The sequence below is a fragment of the Lytechinus variegatus genome, chromosome 7 (genome assembly GCF_018143015.1).
Source record: "Lytechinus variegatus isolate NC3 chromosome 7, Lvar_3.0, whole genome shotgun sequence".
Classification (NCBI taxonomy): Eukaryota; Metazoa; Echinodermata; class Echinoidea; order Temnopleuroida; family Toxopneustidae; genus Lytechinus; species Lytechinus variegatus.
Window position 1 is genome coordinate 25,445,389 of NC_054746.1, and position 18,377 is coordinate 25,463,765.

The following is an 18,377-nucleotide window of genomic DNA, read 5'->3' on the forward strand; positions in this document are numbered from 1 at the left end:
TTCGCTGACCGCCAATATTTTTTAGTATATTTTTTTTAACTGAGTCAAAACAAAGCAATCAATAATATGTTGAGTCACAAATCGAGTACACGTGATCATACTTATTGTCCTCTCCCCCTTCACCCCTTCTCGGTTCTAAATGACACTTGCACGACTTTTGGCCACGATTTTGTCGTGGCAAGTCGTGCCATTTGGGGCACGAACTGGGAGGCTCCCGCACTGTTTACGACTTGTTCACGCATAGTTCACGACAAGTTCACGACGAGTTCACGAATAGTTCACGAATGCGTGCCCGTCAGTGTCCACATTGACACGAACTGGCACGACGAGTTCACGCATAGTTTACGCACTTCCCTCATTGGCACGACGAGTTTGTGCAATTCGGACGGTGTCGTGCTGAACTATTCGTGAACTCGACGTGAGCTGTTCGTGAACTATTCGTGACAGTCAGAGGCGTCGATTATGGGGGGGGGGGAGGGGCAGGGGGGGGCAATCGCCCCACCAATGAAAATATTGGGGGGGGGGCAAACCTATCATTTTGCCCCCCCAATAATTCCGCATGTGCTGAAAATAAAACAAGACTGTAATGTTACACAGAAATCAGCAAGCGAGATTGAGATACACAACTCGTTCTTCGTCTAAAATCGTGCTCAAAATGTCCACTTTTCAGATTGGAATATCAAAAAATTTCAGATCGCGCTTCGCGCTCGCATCATTTTTGTAACAAAAACCCATACTTTCCATGATTAAATAGGTGATTATGGTCCCGTTTTCAGTTCTAAACCTCAAAAGAACTCCCACTTCGATTTGCAATATTTTTTTTGTTGGATATATATATCTTGTTCTTTATTAAAAAACGTCCATTAAATTAATTTTTTTTTCAGATCGAAATATCAAAATTTTCAGCTCGCACTTCGCGCTCGCATTAATCTGCTGGTGAGATATGTATATATATATATATATATGTGTGTGTGTGTGTGTATATATATATACATATATATATATGTACACATATATATAGGCATATGTGTGTGTTTGTGTGATCGAGCTCCTTTGGAAAATTGATTCATGATTTTGCCCCCCCAATCTGAAAAATGGATCGACGCCCCTGGTGACAGTCGTGGCATGGCGCGCACTGCCACGCACTGGCACGCATCCTCCCGCATCGTCCCGACGAGTTCACGACGAGTTCACAAACAGTTTGCGCATAGTTCACGACCCAGTCGCTAAATTTTGTCGTTACCAAAATTTTGAACATTTCAAAATTCTCGTCCCGACATGGCACGCAGTCACTACGTGTCACGACGTGTTTACGCACACTTCACGCCAGTTCACGACTAGTTTGCGCACTGGCACGACTTGAGTCGTGCCAATGCGTGACATAAAATCGTGCAAGTGTCAGGCTGGCTTAAGCTGGCTTTAGGTGTACAAGCAATTGGAGTCAGTGATCCTTCACCTTTTGAGTATATTTTTTCACAACGTTAAACCAAGGAGTTACCCTTCAAATATTAATTCATTTTCTTCACTTTATCATCAGATCATAGTATCATACGTTGTAGCCGGGTATTCCTTGTCCGTAGGGCTTTCGACTAGGCCTTGTGAGATCTCTTCGTATGCAGTTCCGTTGGTCATCCCACGAATCTACAATCATGAAAAAAAATGATAAACATTAGACGCCTATATGTTTACTAAAAATACTATCACAATAATTTAGTGACACACACGAGGTATTAAACCTTTATTTCACACCCTCCTTTGTCATCTCTTTTGGAGGTTGCCTCAGTTACAGTCACATTTTTTTGCTTGTAGTTCTGTTGTTAAGAAAAAAAACGTTTAACGCGAATATGGTGAAACATTCCCAAACTATATTGATTACCTAAAATCGACACAATGTTGTGAAAAGAGCCTTATGTGAAATGTAAGTTACTGTGGGGTTGTCTATTTGCGGAGATACCCTGAAATAATTATGAACGCTCTAAATTCAAAGGATTTAAAATAAATCCAGATCGGCTGTGAATGGTGACCATGCAGCCAAATTTTGGATTTATTTTTAATCTTTAGGATTAACTTTTAAATCTGAAATTATTTTAATTCAAATCTTTTAGCTTTTATGTTTAAATCCTAATGGTTTATTTCTCAATCTATTATCCAAAGCCGATCTGGATTTATTTTAAATCCTTGGAATTCAGAGTGAAAGTGGAAACCAATTTTCAAACTTCCAACTTATATGTATAGAGTATACATGTCGCCCGCGAATAGATGGGTAGAAAAAAAATGTTTGGTTGGTTTAGGATAGGCCTACATGCTATAATTAACATTTTTGTCAATTATGGATGGCTGTTTTATCTTGAAGAAATATAGGGGACTATACCTGTATAATAACGTATTATGATATTGTTCGTCTCAAAGTAAAAATAGATTCATTTCTAGTTGTAGCCCTATATTATCTGACAAAAGGGCATTTTAACTTATATAGTATGAAGAGTGATAACTGATATAAAAAATTGTTTAAACGCAAACTTACCTTGACGTCTTTTTGTTCGTCACCAATGACGTCATCTCCAATGTGAAGCTTTCTCTGCCACCGCCGAGGTAGGAAACAACAAAAAGCATCTCCGATATCGATTAGTAATCGCTTGTTTACTGATTCTGGATCATTAAAACCTATTCATTGAAACCCAAACAAACACATTTATATATTAATTATCAACGAAGCTTCATACTCATTCACCTAATCTTTAATGATGTGATGTTTTCGAGAGCTTTTAGATGATACAAAAATTTAACTATACTCTAAATTTACTTAAAAATATCATTTACCCGCCGAATCGCAGCAATTCCTGCACTGACGTAATCAATCATATTCATACAAGTGATAATTGTAATAGCCCAAAGAAAAGTGTTCCATGACACTTACTCCTGTCATGCCTGTGGCAACTGCTCCTACTCAAAATGCACATATTAAGCCAAGCACAAACCCGAGCGTCAAACATAAACCTCAAATGATTATGAAAACAACATTTAAAAAAAATCACAACTCTCCTCTTATATCTTCAGATATTTTTTTATTATTATTTTTTTTTAATTTGAAATAAGTTCACACCTGGTTACCAATAATGCATATAGCATTTCCATTTATTTTAAAGCAGGATAAAAGAGCATTATAGATTAAATGCCTTGCTCACGGGCATAGCTGCCGGGGCCGGGGATCGAACCCGGACTTTTTCATGTATAGCCAGGCGCCTTAGACCACTCGGCCACGGCATTTATTAGCGGGGAGCGATAGTCATTTTGTACCGCTAAAAGACTGAGAAACAGAAAGCGTACTCGTGATTTCTATTAGATGTTTTAAGCAGCGAATGGCTACGGATTCGTTTCGTTGTTTGCTAAACCCCAATTTTTTTTAGAAGGAACAAAATCGCAACATACGACTAATTCAATTCAATATCACACAAACCTATACTTATTGCACCAAATAACTTAATTTACAATGTAGATCTAAAAGACTTTTTCTCACCTGTTATGGCACTGACAATGATAGCGACAACCACGGTCATAAGGAATCCAAATGTACCGTAAAGATGGAAAGAGAGCGAGTAGAAATTTTCCAATGCAGTCCTAATTTAGAAGAAAAGAAAATAAGGGAAAGAAAATGATTTAAATGTGTTTTGGGGGTGTTGGGAATGCAAACAGGTTTTTATTCAAAATGTAGTCCTAAAAATTGTTTTGGATCGAGAGCTTGATAGGCTTGTACTCGGTAATAAGTCCCGTTTTTCATATTGTATTGTTTTTTTGTCTACAGGCGTATCCCGCCACAAGCCTCAGCTTTTAGGGTATACGCCTTCTTCCTTAAACCTAATATGTACATATTTATATATATATATATTTTTTTTTTATATATAACAAATTGATTAATGAATGAATTTATGTTATGAAAAATGTACTGAAATGGAAGAAAATAAATGTTTTATTTGAATTGAATTGAATTGCATAGGTTATATAGATTCGAATCAGTGATGGGTCATAATACCATGGTGACTTGAGCTACATTCACCACACATGACAAAGGGACGTAACTCACTGCCTTATCACTTTGTATAGTTTGGAGGCATTAGATAGAGCAGAGTTTGCGCGTGTTTGTGTGTGTGTTTAGTTGATATTAATTCTGATGTCTGTCAATCAGATATGATTATTTACATCAGGGACCAACCTTTAACGTCACCATCCGAAAGACGTCAAGCTCGAACCCCTATCTATCTACCTACCTATCTATCTATCTATCTATATATCTATCTACCTACCTACCTACCTACCTGTCTGTCTGTCTGTCTGTGTATGTATGTATGTATGTATCTATCGATATAAAACAGTGTCATAATAATACATGTTTAACATTCGTGAATGGTGCATAAAGATCTGAATGTTTGTAATAATGATTAAGTACGGTAAATACACGAACTTTCCCACTTCAGTGTACCCTGACAAAACATATTACCTTTCGGCGTTTGCTGTCCCATTGAGTGATGACTCGGTGAATGATACCAATGTCTCAATACCGGCTTGTGTTGTTGAATAATAAGTGAGGTTTGTTGAATTTTCGTCCAAAACACAACCTTCAACAGATAAGGAGAGTCTGTCTGACCTAATATTATCTGCAAACGTCTTCCCAAGTTTTATCCAGATTAGAATGCCGGTACTTACTACGGTTCCAAATATAATACCCTGAAGTGTATAGGACAAAAATAAACATATTATATATGTATATATATATATATATATATATATATATATATATATATATTGTAAAGAAATGGATGAAGAGAACAATGGTAGGTGTAGCTTAAATCAAGGTTCCCCAGAGCTATCTACCCTTTTGGAAAAATTGGTGATGCCGAAAAAAAAAATTATGTGTGATCCCACTCCCTGTCACTTTTTGTAAAATCAAGAAAGAAAGAAAGAACCGTTTAAGTCTTTAAGCGCACTGTTTAAGCCCGTTACTTTTAACAACCGATGTTTAAACTTTTAAACGAACGAGTTGTCAAAAAAACTTTAAAACATGTGGTTTAAAAGGTTAAGATGATTGTTTAAACAACTTAGAGTTACGGGCTTCTTAAACAACGGCTTAAAATTTAAAACAGCATTAAAAACAGCCAGCTTGTTACTTCTGGTATTAGCCAGCATGGGCTTGAATTCAAATTCTATATGTAAATGCATATGAATATTCACGTTTTCATGTTAGCTGACTGGACATGTTCCTAGATGGTTTCAGGTATGCAGATATCGAAACACGCAAATCGCTTGGTGTGTAATTGCTCTTACCTTGTTATTTATCCTATGACTACATACGCCCAACGTAAACGTGGCTATAACAGCCCCTCTTGTCAGTCCAGCGATAGATATGCCAATCTAAATGAATATAGATTAGGAAATAAAAAGGGCCATGTCTTACTCTGGAGTATTACTACGATGATGATGATGATGATGATGATGATAATAATAAAATAATAATGATAATGATAATAATAATAATATACTATCAATGAATTAATCAAAACATAGCGATTTTAAAGTCATGCTTTTCATAAAAGCCATTCTTTTTCGTTCAATGTTGTATTTTTCTTCAGAACTTATTCACCCATTGCATTTTTGCATTTTCTTTTGGGATGTTGGCACTAAGAATTGCATTTTGCATTTTTTTGGGGGGATGTGGGCACTAAGAATTTTGATAGAAAAAAAACTATTCTGAGTTGGAACCACACCATTATTTGTAAATCAAAGTCGGAACAGAGTTGACTTTTCAATTAAACATGATATAACTTCACAGAAATAATGATAATGGTTGAATTAAAGCAGAACAGCCATATCCGTGCTAGAAAGACCACAAAGTCACATAGAGTGATCACAGTTTTCACACTTCGTGAAAATAATATGCACACTGCTGATTACTCAAATTCAACATTGTGAAGATATGTTTACACTGTGGATACCTCGACAGAGTGACTGTTCACATGGTCGACTATGTGAATACGTGATTCACACTGTTGAAACGCTCAAATTTAAGTGTGAACTTGATTTCACATTGTGTTCCTCACTGTGAACAAATCGTGACACACACTGTTTGACACTGTGTATATAAAAGCAACACGTTCCCCTTTGAATGACCGGGGGAGGGGGTGCCCCTAGCCCCCCAATTCTTCTTTGCTTGAATATTTTGGATGCTTAAAAAAACACTAATATTTACCTCTAGAACTTGATCTCCCATTCCCATTGCAAGAAAAGCAACCCCAATGGCCAGAATTCCAAAGACAAGACCTTTTCCATGCAGAGAAAGAAAGGAAATATACATAAGGAGACTAGTATTTTTATGAATTTGTATTTAAATTAACAATAAAGGAGGGATTCGATACATATGTCCAGTGATGCAGCGATTATTTTAAAAGGAATTATGATAGCCGAATAACATTTTCAACCCGTTTCCAACTCAATATATTGCATTTTACGGTGTATTACGGAATTAATTTGGAAGATATTTAATTGATGTTAATCATGTGACGAGCGTTAAAAATGTATACCATGGACATATACGGGTACATTGCAAATAATAAATTGTAATCAAGTACAAACATCAAAACTGATATAAGTATAAGTCCACCTGCCAAACAGTTGATTTTAATAAAAATAGAAAACTACAACAATTACAACACTGAAAATTTCCTCAAAGTCGGATGTAAAATAAGAAAGCTATGACATTTTAGAGTGTTGTTTATTTTCACAAAACAGTTATATGCACATCCTAGTCAGTATAATATAGGGTATTTATATTGCGCACATATCCACCTTGTTGTGTGCTCAAGGCGCTCCTATATTACCCGGGTTATTACCCTGGGTTGAGTGCAGCACATTGTGGATCAGTTTCTTGCTGAAGGAAATTACGCCATGGCTGGGATTCGAACCCACGACTCTCTGTTTCAAAGTCCGAAGACTAATTCACTGGGCCACAACGCTCCACGCAAATAAGGGTACCGAGGACATCACACACTCACTATATCTTTTGTAATTTATAAATGACAAATGAAATATTTTAATTTTCTCCTCAGTGTCATGTGAAACTAAGTTTTACTTCTCCCTGAACATGTGGAAGAGGGTCCTTATTGTCGAATCTGTAGATCACCGAGTTGTGCATATAATTGTTTTGCAAAATATAAGCAAACCTTTAAAATGTCATAACTTTCTTGATGAAATGTTTAGCGTTACTTGTTTGATTTTTCTCTATTGATTCTAATGAACTTTTATGTGTTGGACTTGAGCTTTGATTCCAAGCTGTTTCGAGGGAGATTATTTCTCAATTGAGCCTCAATTTGAAAAATAATCAACATTGATTTATATACATTTATCTTGCAACTCATCCTTATCTCAGTCACAAAATGATAATATGAAATCACGATGGACCGGACTTTTTGTTTCTAGTGGACTGGAGATATCACGTAAACAATGTTTGAGTAGTGCAACAGTAAAAAGAAATGACAAAGATAGACATACACAGAAGCTTTGATATTGCAGTGTAGGTTTTCTCTTGGAGCCTTGGCCACAAAACCTTGATTATGTCCTCTCCAGCTACGGCCGCCAGAGCGTTCAGACCAGAGGAAAGGGTACTGTGAGTTATTGATTAAAATTGAGATTGAATAAAAGAATAGAAAGACATAATGTACTAAAATTTGTATGTTATGAAATGCAAATAGTGGCGAATAGAAATATTTTTTTTGACACACACATAGCTGTCCGTCAGAGAGTAGCCTACAAAACAGTACATCTAGTATTCAAGGCTTTGTATATTTTCCAAGCACTAACCATGCTAACCGTTGAAGTCAACAAGATTTTTTACTTGAAAGAAGAATTGAAGACAAGAAGATTCCTTACCCGAGAGAAGGATTAAGAACAGAAGACAAGAAGATTCCTTACCAGAGAGAAGGACTAAGAACAGAATATAAGAAGATTCCTGACCTGGAAAAAGGACTAAGAACTGAAGACAAAAAGATTCCTTACCAGAAAGAAGGGCTAAGAAGTGAAGACAAAAAGATTCCTTACCAGAGAGAAGGACTAAGACAGAACAGAAGATAAGAAGATTCCTTACCAGAGAGAAGGACTAAGAACAGAAGACAAGAAGATTCCTTACCAGAGAGAAGGACTAAGAACAGAAGACAAGAAGATTCCTTACCAGAGAGAAGGACTAAGAACAGAAGACAAGAAGATTCCTTACCAGAGAGAAGGACTAAGAACAGAATATAAGAAGATTCCTGACCTGGAAGAAGGACTAAGAACTGAAGACAAAAAGATTCCTTACCTGCGAGAATTTAGCACCAAGAACTGAATACAAGAAGATTCCAGACTAAGAGCTGAAGATTAGAATATTTCTTACACGAGAAAAGCACTGAGAACTATAAAGACAAGAAGATTCCTTACCTGGGAGAAGGACTAAGAACAGAAGACAAAAAGATTCCTTACCCGAGAGAAGGAGTAAGAACAGAAGACAAGAAGATTTCATACCAGAGAGAAGGATTCAATTCAATTCAATCTTTATTTCGCAAAACAGGATAAAAATAAAAGAAACATCAAATAATGTGATTAGATAATATAATACATTGCGTGGCTTTCCATGAAGGTTATCAGAAACCTGTAAGGCTGGATCGCCAAAACATAGTAAAAAGACAACATCATATCATTGTAGTAAATACAATGTAGGAAAAGGGACAGAGAAAAAAAAAAGAATACAAAAAGACACGAATCAAAGGGGGGGGGGTAGATAGTGTACAAGTAATGCATTAAGAACTGAAGACAAAAAGATTCCTTACCAGAGAGAATGACTAAGAACAGAAGACAAGAAGATTCCTTACCAGAGAGAAGGACTAAGAACAGAATATAAGAAGATTCCTGACCTGGAAGAAGGACTAAGAACTGAAGACAAAAAGATTCCTTACCAGAGAGAAGGACTAAGAACAGAAGACAAGAAGATTCCATACCAGAGAGAAGGACTAAGAACAGAATATAAGAAGATTCCTGACCTGGAAGAAGGACTAAGAACAGAAGACAAAAAGATTCCTTACCAGCGAGAATTTAGCACCAAGAACTGAATACAAGAAGATTCCGGTCTAAGAGCTGAAGATAAGAAGATTTCTTTCACGAGAGAAGCACTGAGAACTAAAGACAATGAGATTCCTTACTTGAGAGAAGCACCAAGAAGTGAAGACAGGACAATTCCTTACCTGAGGGAAGCACTGATAACGGATGACAGGAAGATTCCAGGGATACCGGGCATCCTAGCGAACACCTCCATCACCATGTACGGCATGATCTGTAAGCAAAAAAAAAAAAGAGAAATATCCTTCCGCCCTTTCACACGGAAAAAAAATCGTAATGTGAATGATGATTCCACTGAGAAACACGGCAAATGACGAATTTTAGCACGTGTGAAACCAAACTAGAATCACGAACGCCAATCACAATCACGAATTCGAAGGGCTTTTTTACACGTGAATATTGAATCATCGTTGTAATAATGATTTCGATTGTAATCTTGGCTGTGATAAGCGTTCGTGATTCTAATTATGTTCTAGTTTGATTTCACACGTGCTAAACATGCCAAATATTCGTCATTAGCTAATTGTTCACTGAAATTATAATTCAAATTACGATTTTTACCGCGTGAAAGGGCTCCGGAGGTGAATTTCAGTAAAGCTTCACTCAAATTAGGTACGGATTGTATACGTGTGAAAGGCTTGAGCTCCAAAAATCTTTTTGGGGGCGGAGCTTGAGTGTCCTTTCAAGCACATCCGTAGAGAAAACAATTGCACTCATAGTTTTGATGCTGTGCTTTGATTGACAAGTCACAAAGGACACACACCGCCTTCGTTCGGGAATTCGAATTCAAATCACAGTTTTCGAGTGAGCGTGTGAAAGTTCCGATGATTCTGAAGACGAATTGCAATCATCATTGCAATGATGATTCAAGATTCACGTTTAAAAAGGTTCATTGAGATCATCATGGAGATGGAAATGATTATTAAACCAGAAGTTTTTCGCTCTGAAAAATCATGGACCTATTGTAACAGGTCCATGGGAAAACATAGAAAGAACGAAAGATATACTCCCTTGTTGTTATCATCTACATATGCATTCATAAACTTTTTCCAACTTTTTTAAAGCCTCGCTACCGATATCATGCACTGATAAATAAAATGAGACGTTTAGCGTTACCCAGAGAAAACCTGAACAAGCAACAATAAATTATTCTTATTTCCCTTAAAGGGAATATTTAACTTTGTGAGCAATTTAAAAAATTATCATATTGCTCTTTGAAAATGTTATGAACATTCGACTAACAACTCAAAAATACCCATGTGAAAGTTTGGGATCATAACATATTCGGGAAGTGTTTTTAAAAACTGAAAATCTGAGGCAATGTTTGAAGAGAAAAATGCACTTCTCGACGGTTGATTCATGATTCTGTGTCCAATTTAAATCGATATTATATAGCGCCACCTTGTGATGTATGTAAGAAAGTAGGCGGAGCTTACCACGGCGGAATTCAGTTCTCCGTGATTTGTTGTGTTCGAAGTTTGTTGGGGGGGGGGGGGGTCTGTGTTCTCTCGGTGTCCGCTCTGTGTGATAAGCGCATGTGCCTTGAAGTCTGTAATAGCTCTATGGTGAAAGGGTTTAGTTGTGTGTGTATCGCTTGCATTTCATTGGGGAATCTTATGTACTGTCAGGTGTCGAACTCGTGAGTGTCCATTCCGCCTTTGGTCTGTACATTTTGTATATGCTATAGCCTGGGTCAAGCCACATGTATGCCTCGAATGATAGACCAATAGCTCTATGGATAGACCATGGGATTTTGATGAATTTATATTTTGGCGACATAAATTAGTAGCAAATAAAACGGCAACAGAAAATAACGCTAAATAACGGCCAGGTCTACAAATACATGAAGAATCCCAGAGCTGCGTACAGTGTTGAGTAGGGATTTTTTTATTTTTTTTTGGTTATGTTGATCATGGAGGGATGGAGTGTGATTTTCCAGAAGCTATATTGTGCCCCTCCCCCAAAATTACCTTTCTGTTCTTTGCTTTACCTTTGCATAAACTACAATACGTCCTTGTGGTTCTTGATTATTCTCTTTTACCTGGTCACGATATAGCGAACGTCCGTCGACTGGTTCGATCGAGATAAACTGATATGGACGATAAAAGAGGCGAATGCACTGAATATAGCTCCATGTATGTATCCGAGCGCAACTCTTGTCATGATATGTCGATGTGCATGTTTACATGCACGGAACATAGCTGGGAATAAAGGCAGCCCGAAAGGCAGTGACCTCCCCTCCTCCACCCCCCCCCCGTGCCCCTGACATGGAAACTTCATCATCCACCATCGTGTTTGTGTGTTTACGTTCTCCACGAGCTCCCCCAACAAAGATCATCCCATCCATTGGCGGCGGAAGCCAAAAAATTTAGGGGGTGTCCACCTGAATTTTCATGGACACAGGTAAAAAATTTGACAAGCGCCCACAAAAAAGGGTTATCAACATAAATTTTAGGAGTTGCTTACCTAAAATTTTTGACAAGGAAAAAAAAAGGTCATCAACCTAAATTTTAGGGGGGGGGGGGCAACACACGTTTCAGGGGGGTCCACGTGAATTTAGGGGGGATCACGCAGGAAAAAAAATTGACAAGAAAAAAAAAAAGATTATCAACAAAAAAATTTAGGGGGGCCGGCCCCCCCCCGCCGCCTATGTTCCCATCAACAATCTTCGGTATAGGCATATCTTCACGTAAGATACTTGGGAGAAACTCCCGGGTCCTGTTGCTTCCCCCCCCCCCCTCCGATCGATCGGGGCCTATCCGTCTTAGACTATTTTGGAACGTGTTTAATAGATATAGGGTAGTAATTTGCAAACCCAAACATCTCAACTCCCGAGACCCTGGAATATCATGACTGTATAAGACCTACAAATTATTATGCATAAGTTTGTTTGTTTTGTGTATTTGATTTGCATGTATGACAGTGTGTTTTTTTGGAAGAGGTAGCCGTATTTAATTTTATCCATGATTGGGGTCAATAATTCTTTACATTTCTCCGCCATATAATCCGCTCATGACACCTTTCAAATCATATCACATTTCTTTTTCAATTTCCATTTCTTTCCCGCTATTTTATTCTTTTCTGCTTCCCTTCGCTCTTCCTTCCGTAAATTCTTTACAGTATAAAGATGCAATCTGATTGTTGTTACACAATCCTATGAACCTTACGTGAAGATAGTTTTTTGTGTTCTTTTCTAGCTCGTAATACCTGAAAACCTGTAAATTGGTTATTGATTTTCTTTATACAATTTTTTTATAAACCCCTCATTATTTCAGCGTATTATGAAGCATCCTTTACCTTCAATCTGGCATTGTTTATATATATCATCATATCATGTTCATTTTAGGAAAATAATGAAAAATGAAACAATGTAAAAATCTTAGTTTGAGTCAGAATTTTAAACAAAACTAGTCACACCGTCAATCACGAAAGTTCCCGTTTCTGCTCGATCCAATCACTGTAATTTTTAGATTCCATGGAATAATTAGTCCATCATCACCACAGCCATCAAGTAACAGTCCACTTGAATTCGTGTATTTTAAAACAAATGCTTGTGAATGAGCATAATTGTATTTCCGTCAATATTGAAAGGCCATCTCTAACAGGGTAAGACCCCCCCCCCCCACCACCACTCTGGATATTTTATCGTCGGTTAATATGCGTGACTGTCGGGATAAGGGAAGAGAGGGAAAATAGAAGGGAAAAGGGTGGGGAAGAAGAGAAAGAAGAAAAGTGGAAAAGGGGGAAAAATTAAAAGAAAAGAGGTTGTCGTACTGACGCCTACTGGAAAAATGATAGAACTGATTGTCACGAAGGAATGTTCCTCTACTCCATGTATATAGGCTAAATACCATCAGTGTAATGTAGGCACACAGGGCTGTTCTAATAAAATGCTTTGAATGTATAGGTTTTATGTCTAAATCCCTTAAAATTAAGCCCATCATTTTTTACGTACAGTGATTAAAATTGCCCGGCCGTAGGTCCCAGTCGCGAAAATTGTCATTCAATTAGAGTATTCAATATATTCACAAAATTCTTATATACGTGTTGGGCAGCACTTTTAAAATAGTCCCTTTCAGATCAGTTAATTTAGTTCGCAATATAGACAGCTTGTTCTTTATTGTTGTACAACGTCCAGTCGTGATCAAGTATTTATATCACAAAATATATTGTTGAGATGATAACCTTCGTATATACGTGTAGATAAAATAGCTTATTGTGTTTCGCGCTTGCAATGATTTTTTATTGAGGTACATCGAATTTGATATTTACATTTAAAGAATAACCTACTTAGAATGTTTAGTTGTCGGGTCATAATATAGAAAACTTCAGCTCGCGCTATTCGCTTGCATTGTTTCAATGAATATCCCCCATGTCAGCAGTGACGTATCTAGAACAAACGAAGCCCAGGCAAGTGCTAAAATCGCACCCCTTTCAAATTGTAGGTCTATTATATATATACTCGGCAGTTGACCAGTCAAAACAAAATAATAGTTTAGTCCGTTTCTTTTAATCATGCAAATGATGCGTATCTAGCGTAAACAATGTATGCGAGCGCTAAGCACGTGCCTATTAAGATCGTATAAAGGAATATTCTAAGCAATTTTTGTAATGATTAACATAATGCATATCCAGACAATGAAAGCAAGCGCGAAGCGCGAGCCGAAAATTGATATTGAGACCTACAATCGGGACATTTTTCACGATGCGTATCTATAATTAAGCAACTCATGCAAGCACGAGGGTGAGCTGAAAAAATATATTGAGGGGAAATTTTAATAATAATAATAATTATAATACTAACAATAATAATAATTCATAATAATAATAATAATGGTGGCTTATATAGCTCACAGGTCCACCTTTCGGTGCTCATGGCGCTTCAAAAAAAAAAATAAACACCACACACCAACAATATAAAGCGAAAGGGTATAGATTTTGAATTCTGAATGTTAGTGGGAGATCAAAATTTAGTTTTCAACTGGGACTTGAATGTTTTTGTTGATGAAAATTTGACAATTGATTCCATAGCTTTGGTCCTATAACAGAGAATGCATGGTCCCCCATTTGTGTTTTGTTCTGGGTGTCGGGAGCAATAGAGCATCAGATGATGATCAGAGCTACATGAATGCTAATATTTTGAGATAGAGCTTCGGAGATATATGGGGAAGAGAGAATATAGATTGAATGATGTATAAGTAAAAGAATTTTGAAGGTGATTCGTTTATCAACAGGCAGCCAATGTAAGGACTGAAGGATTGGCGAGATGGAGTCATACGTTCCAGTGTACGTTAGGAGACGGGCAGTTTTGTAGACGTTAAAGTTTCGTCGAATCTTTTTGTGGGAGGTTACAGAACAATGAGTTTGATAAATCTAAACGAATGGAAATCAAAACATCGATAATTTTTAGGACTTTTGTAGGAATTCATGAAAAGGATACGTATCTCATTGGGGTAGGCCCTAATGTGAGCGCGAAGCGCAAGCTGATTATTGTTTTACACAAACATGTATATCCTCACCTAAAAATGTCCTTTTAATTATCGTTTGTAAAACTAATGGAGAGTTTTTATCTCCCTTTTGACAAACCAGAAAAAATATACTACCGAACTGTTTGCAAGAATTAATGAAAAGGTATAAAAAAAAATATGCAAACTCGTAGCTATAGATTAAAAGTTATGACATTTGCGTTTGAAAAAGGATTTTATTTTTATAAGGAGTGTTTGTTAGAATTCAAGGAGACAATATAAGTAGATCACTAATCAAAAGTTGTCACGAATATTCATCTCTGGGTAAGGACAAGCAAGATCATTAAAGGTGCATAGGACGGGGGTATTAATCACACCGTCAGCGGTATTCCTTTTCTGCGTCTTAATTCCTTTGTCTTTTCTCTTCATTTTTTGTTTTCTTTTTTTTTCTTAGCATCCCTCTTTCCATTTTGCACCACTGAAAGTGGCTCCCGGGGCACGTGCCTCCCTTGCCGCCCCTGCTAGATACGCCATGTAAGAAAGTCCACTTTTCATGTCGGAAAAAATATCAGCTTGCGCTCTGCGCTCGCATCGATTGTCGAGTTACATATATATATAGAGAGAGAGAGGGGGGGGGGAAATCAGCTCGCGCTTCGCGCTCACATTGATTGATTGCTTACTCATCCTATTAATGACTTCAAAAAACGTGGTTAATATGTTCAGTTCTCAATAATACTCATAAAAAATTATTGTACATGACAGAAAAAGTGCTTAGAATGTCCGAGTTTGGGCGGAAAATTAGAATTTCAGTTCGCGCTTCACGCTCGCATCATAAAGTTATGCTTATAATATATCCATCCAATTTTTGGTTGAAAATGTGATTCGAATATACATTTTTATGTCCGAGGTTTTTAAAATGTACAACTCGCGCTCGCATTTTATTGATTGGTGAGATTTGTATGACATATTTATTCATGAGTCACTGCAAAATGGATACTTTTGTAGGTGAGTATGTTAAAAAATTACTTCTGTGTTTCGCGCTCGCATGCATGAATCATAGATACGCATCTTGTTCATGACTACAATAACTGCCCAGAATATTCAACTCTCAGTTGTAAATAAAAAGTATACAATAAAATGAGCTGAAATGTGATATATTTAGACCTTATGAGATATGGTAAGATAAGACTGTATTAGAACTTCGATCCTTAGTAGTACGTCAAGCCCTCCAATATATAACAGATAAATAAATGAAATAAATAATGAATAATGCCAAAACTGAGAAAGCTGGTAATGCCCCTTGGGCCTTGGTATGGCGAAAGAAAATGTGACTGAGAGTGTCGAACACTTCCAAGACTCATGGTCGTCTGACGTCGGTACCGGTAGTATACGTTTGTAGAATCAAAGGCTATACCGACAAACATTTTGAACATTTACGATGGAGTGTAGCTCGTAAGCAAAACTATAAATGAATAAAGAAATAAAATAAAATAATCACTTTTGAAAATGAACACCACTTCCTCCCCCCTCCCCCCCCCTCTCTCTCTATTGCATGGTTGTGGAAATTCGTAGAGTGTTTTTCGTTTGCGCGGGCGAGGGGCTCAAATAAAGGATTATAGGTATGTTCGTTTTGATCACACGAATCAAGCAGTAAAATGATACATTGGCACCTTGAGCACCTAACAAGATGGACACGTGTGTTATATAAATCTGATATTATTTTATTACTATCATTATCATTATTTAGAACAAATACGCTACTTGCCCCTTCCAATTCCCTCGTCTCCATTTTTTTTTCAGGGGGCCGCGGGTTGGCTTAATCTGTAGCGTTCCGTTCCCGCTACCCCTTTCAATAATTTTAATTTTTTTCATCGACCATTCTGGAGATATACGATTTCATCTCTCCGATCCGCTTCGTCAGTGTGTAAATGTGCTGGCGTGAAGAGAGGGGGTCGCTGGCAACCAACCTCCAACCTCGGACAAGACAAGAAATTGAAGAAGGAGAAAAAACAAAGCACATTTTGATTTTAGAAACGAAAATGTCTGCTATGTTCTTGTGTGTCTTTTCCCCCTGTTTATATCCCATAATGATGTAATGATATTCATTTCAAGATTTCAAAAATCACGACATGTTCAGACCCCCCCCCCATGTCCAGGGTTGCACTTTGTGAATAATTAGAGAATTCAACCACGTCACACTATCGTTTTTGTCCTTTCATTTTACGTCTCTCTCCCAATTTTCTCTCTTTCATGTGTTGTATAATAGTGTACACTTTGACGTCGAAATAAGATTTGCAGACCAACGAAGGGAATGGGAAAGGTATCGATAAATGGAAGCGAGGGGGGGGGACGCCCTCCTGAATTTAAATAAGTGGGGCAGTTCCCCCTTAAAAAGGAAGAGGGAAAGAAAAAAAAAGAAAAGAAAGAATAAATATGGAAATAAAATAAGAAAAAGTTGAATATTACGATTTACTAATGATACCAAACTAGCAGTTTTGACAAAGGAAAACAATTAAAATTTAAAGCAAAATAATCATACAATAAAAAATATAAAAAAAAATCCCCTCCGAAATGAAGGTGTTTGGATCAAACCAGTACATTATAGCATTGTACCCCCATATAAATCTTGGAGGTGATTTAGCACCACCGCTTCCCAGGGTCATGTGCATCGGTGTTTCCACAGATCCAAAACAAACTTCTCGAATTTATAGACATTTCCTGGAATTTCTAGTTTGATATTTAAAAAAAATCGTACAAATAATGTAGCCAGCCGAAACAAAATTAATTACTTAAAACCCGTTTATTCATGCCCTTTTTTGAAAGATCAACATAATTACGAAATCCGTTAGCGCGAACAGAAAATTTTCAGTAAACAATTTTAAAAAATATAACATGAATGTTGATAGTTGCTATGTTTAATTATTGTTTACTTGTAATCTTCGGATTTCCCGAAATTTCCTAGATTTGTTTCAATCAGAACCCTTCCTGGAAAAGGTCAAATCTCCCGAAATTCCGAAAATTTCGGGAGATTTGAAACCGTGCATCCCGGGAATAGCTTTATACATGTATAACCCTTTATAATGCAATTTTATATAAGGAATTTCACGAAAATGCTATTGAAATAAAAATATAGGGTTTGAATATAAGATCGAGGAACTTTTAAAACTCAACTCTCTGCGTTTACTAGCATTTCTTTATTTCATTCTTTAACTTTATATGCCCTGTCGCCGAACACTATGTGTCTTTCCACATTTTTTTAAAAATCCGATTGAATTGATATTTTTAGGTTGGTGCATGACTTCATATTTTTTGGTACAAAATACCATCTTGACGTCTCAGGATTCTGGAGTTTCTTGGGCTTTTCTACCTATGCCTATATAGAGCAAGGGGAAACAGAGAGGATCAATAAGAAAGGATATAAGAAGAAGAAGAATAAATGTGAATGAAATAAGGAAAGAGGAACGATTTGAAAAACAGAAAAATAGAAATCATTATACAAAAAAATTCAATCGCGAATATATAAAAAAAAAATCAGCTTGCGTTCTACATGCGCTCTTATCATTATTTAGGAAAATATGCAACATTACAGAACAGTTTATCCAATGTTCAGCAAATTTCAGCTCGCTTAGCGTATAATCTTTACACTTACCATAAGACCGTATTTTAGAATGACCCGATTCAGCTCTTCATGTCAAAATATTAACAATTTTCAACTTGTGCATCGTGCTCCGCGCTCGCACCATTCTGTTGTATAATCAATGCAAATTAAATAGTAAG

At 36.9% G+C, this 18,377-nt stretch overlaps 1 protein-coding gene across 2 annotated transcripts in view; it reads right to left on the reverse strand.

The window, feature by feature from the left end:
- Window positions 1-1,340: 1,340 nt before the first annotated feature.
- Window positions 1,341-18,377, reverse strand: part of LOC121418839 (sodium-coupled monocarboxylate transporter 1-like) — a 44,453-nt gene continuing 27,416 nt past the window's right edge. The window contains exons 8-16 of one of the 2 annotated variants that reach the window (XM_041613018.1): window positions 9,261-9,349; window positions 7,540-7,652; window positions 6,242-6,312; window positions 5,320-5,406; window positions 4,496-4,722; window positions 3,518-3,618; window positions 2,525-2,664; window positions 1,503-1,641; window positions 1,341-1,471 (exon numbers count right to left, since the gene is read on the reverse strand). In XM_041613018.1, the coding sequence (XP_041468952.1) occupies window positions 1,534-1,641; window positions 2,525-2,664; window positions 3,518-3,618; window positions 4,496-4,722; window positions 5,320-5,406; window positions 6,242-6,312; window positions 7,540-7,652; window positions 9,261-9,349 (936 nt within the window). In that variant the 3' untranslated portion in view covers window positions 1,341-1,471; window positions 1,503-1,533. Of the gene's footprint in view, window positions 1,642-2,524; window positions 2,665-3,517; window positions 3,619-4,495; window positions 4,723-5,319; window positions 5,407-6,241; window positions 6,313-7,539; window positions 7,653-9,260; window positions 9,350-18,377 lie in introns of both variants that reach the window. The other variant, XM_041613017.1, reaches the window with a different exon arrangement.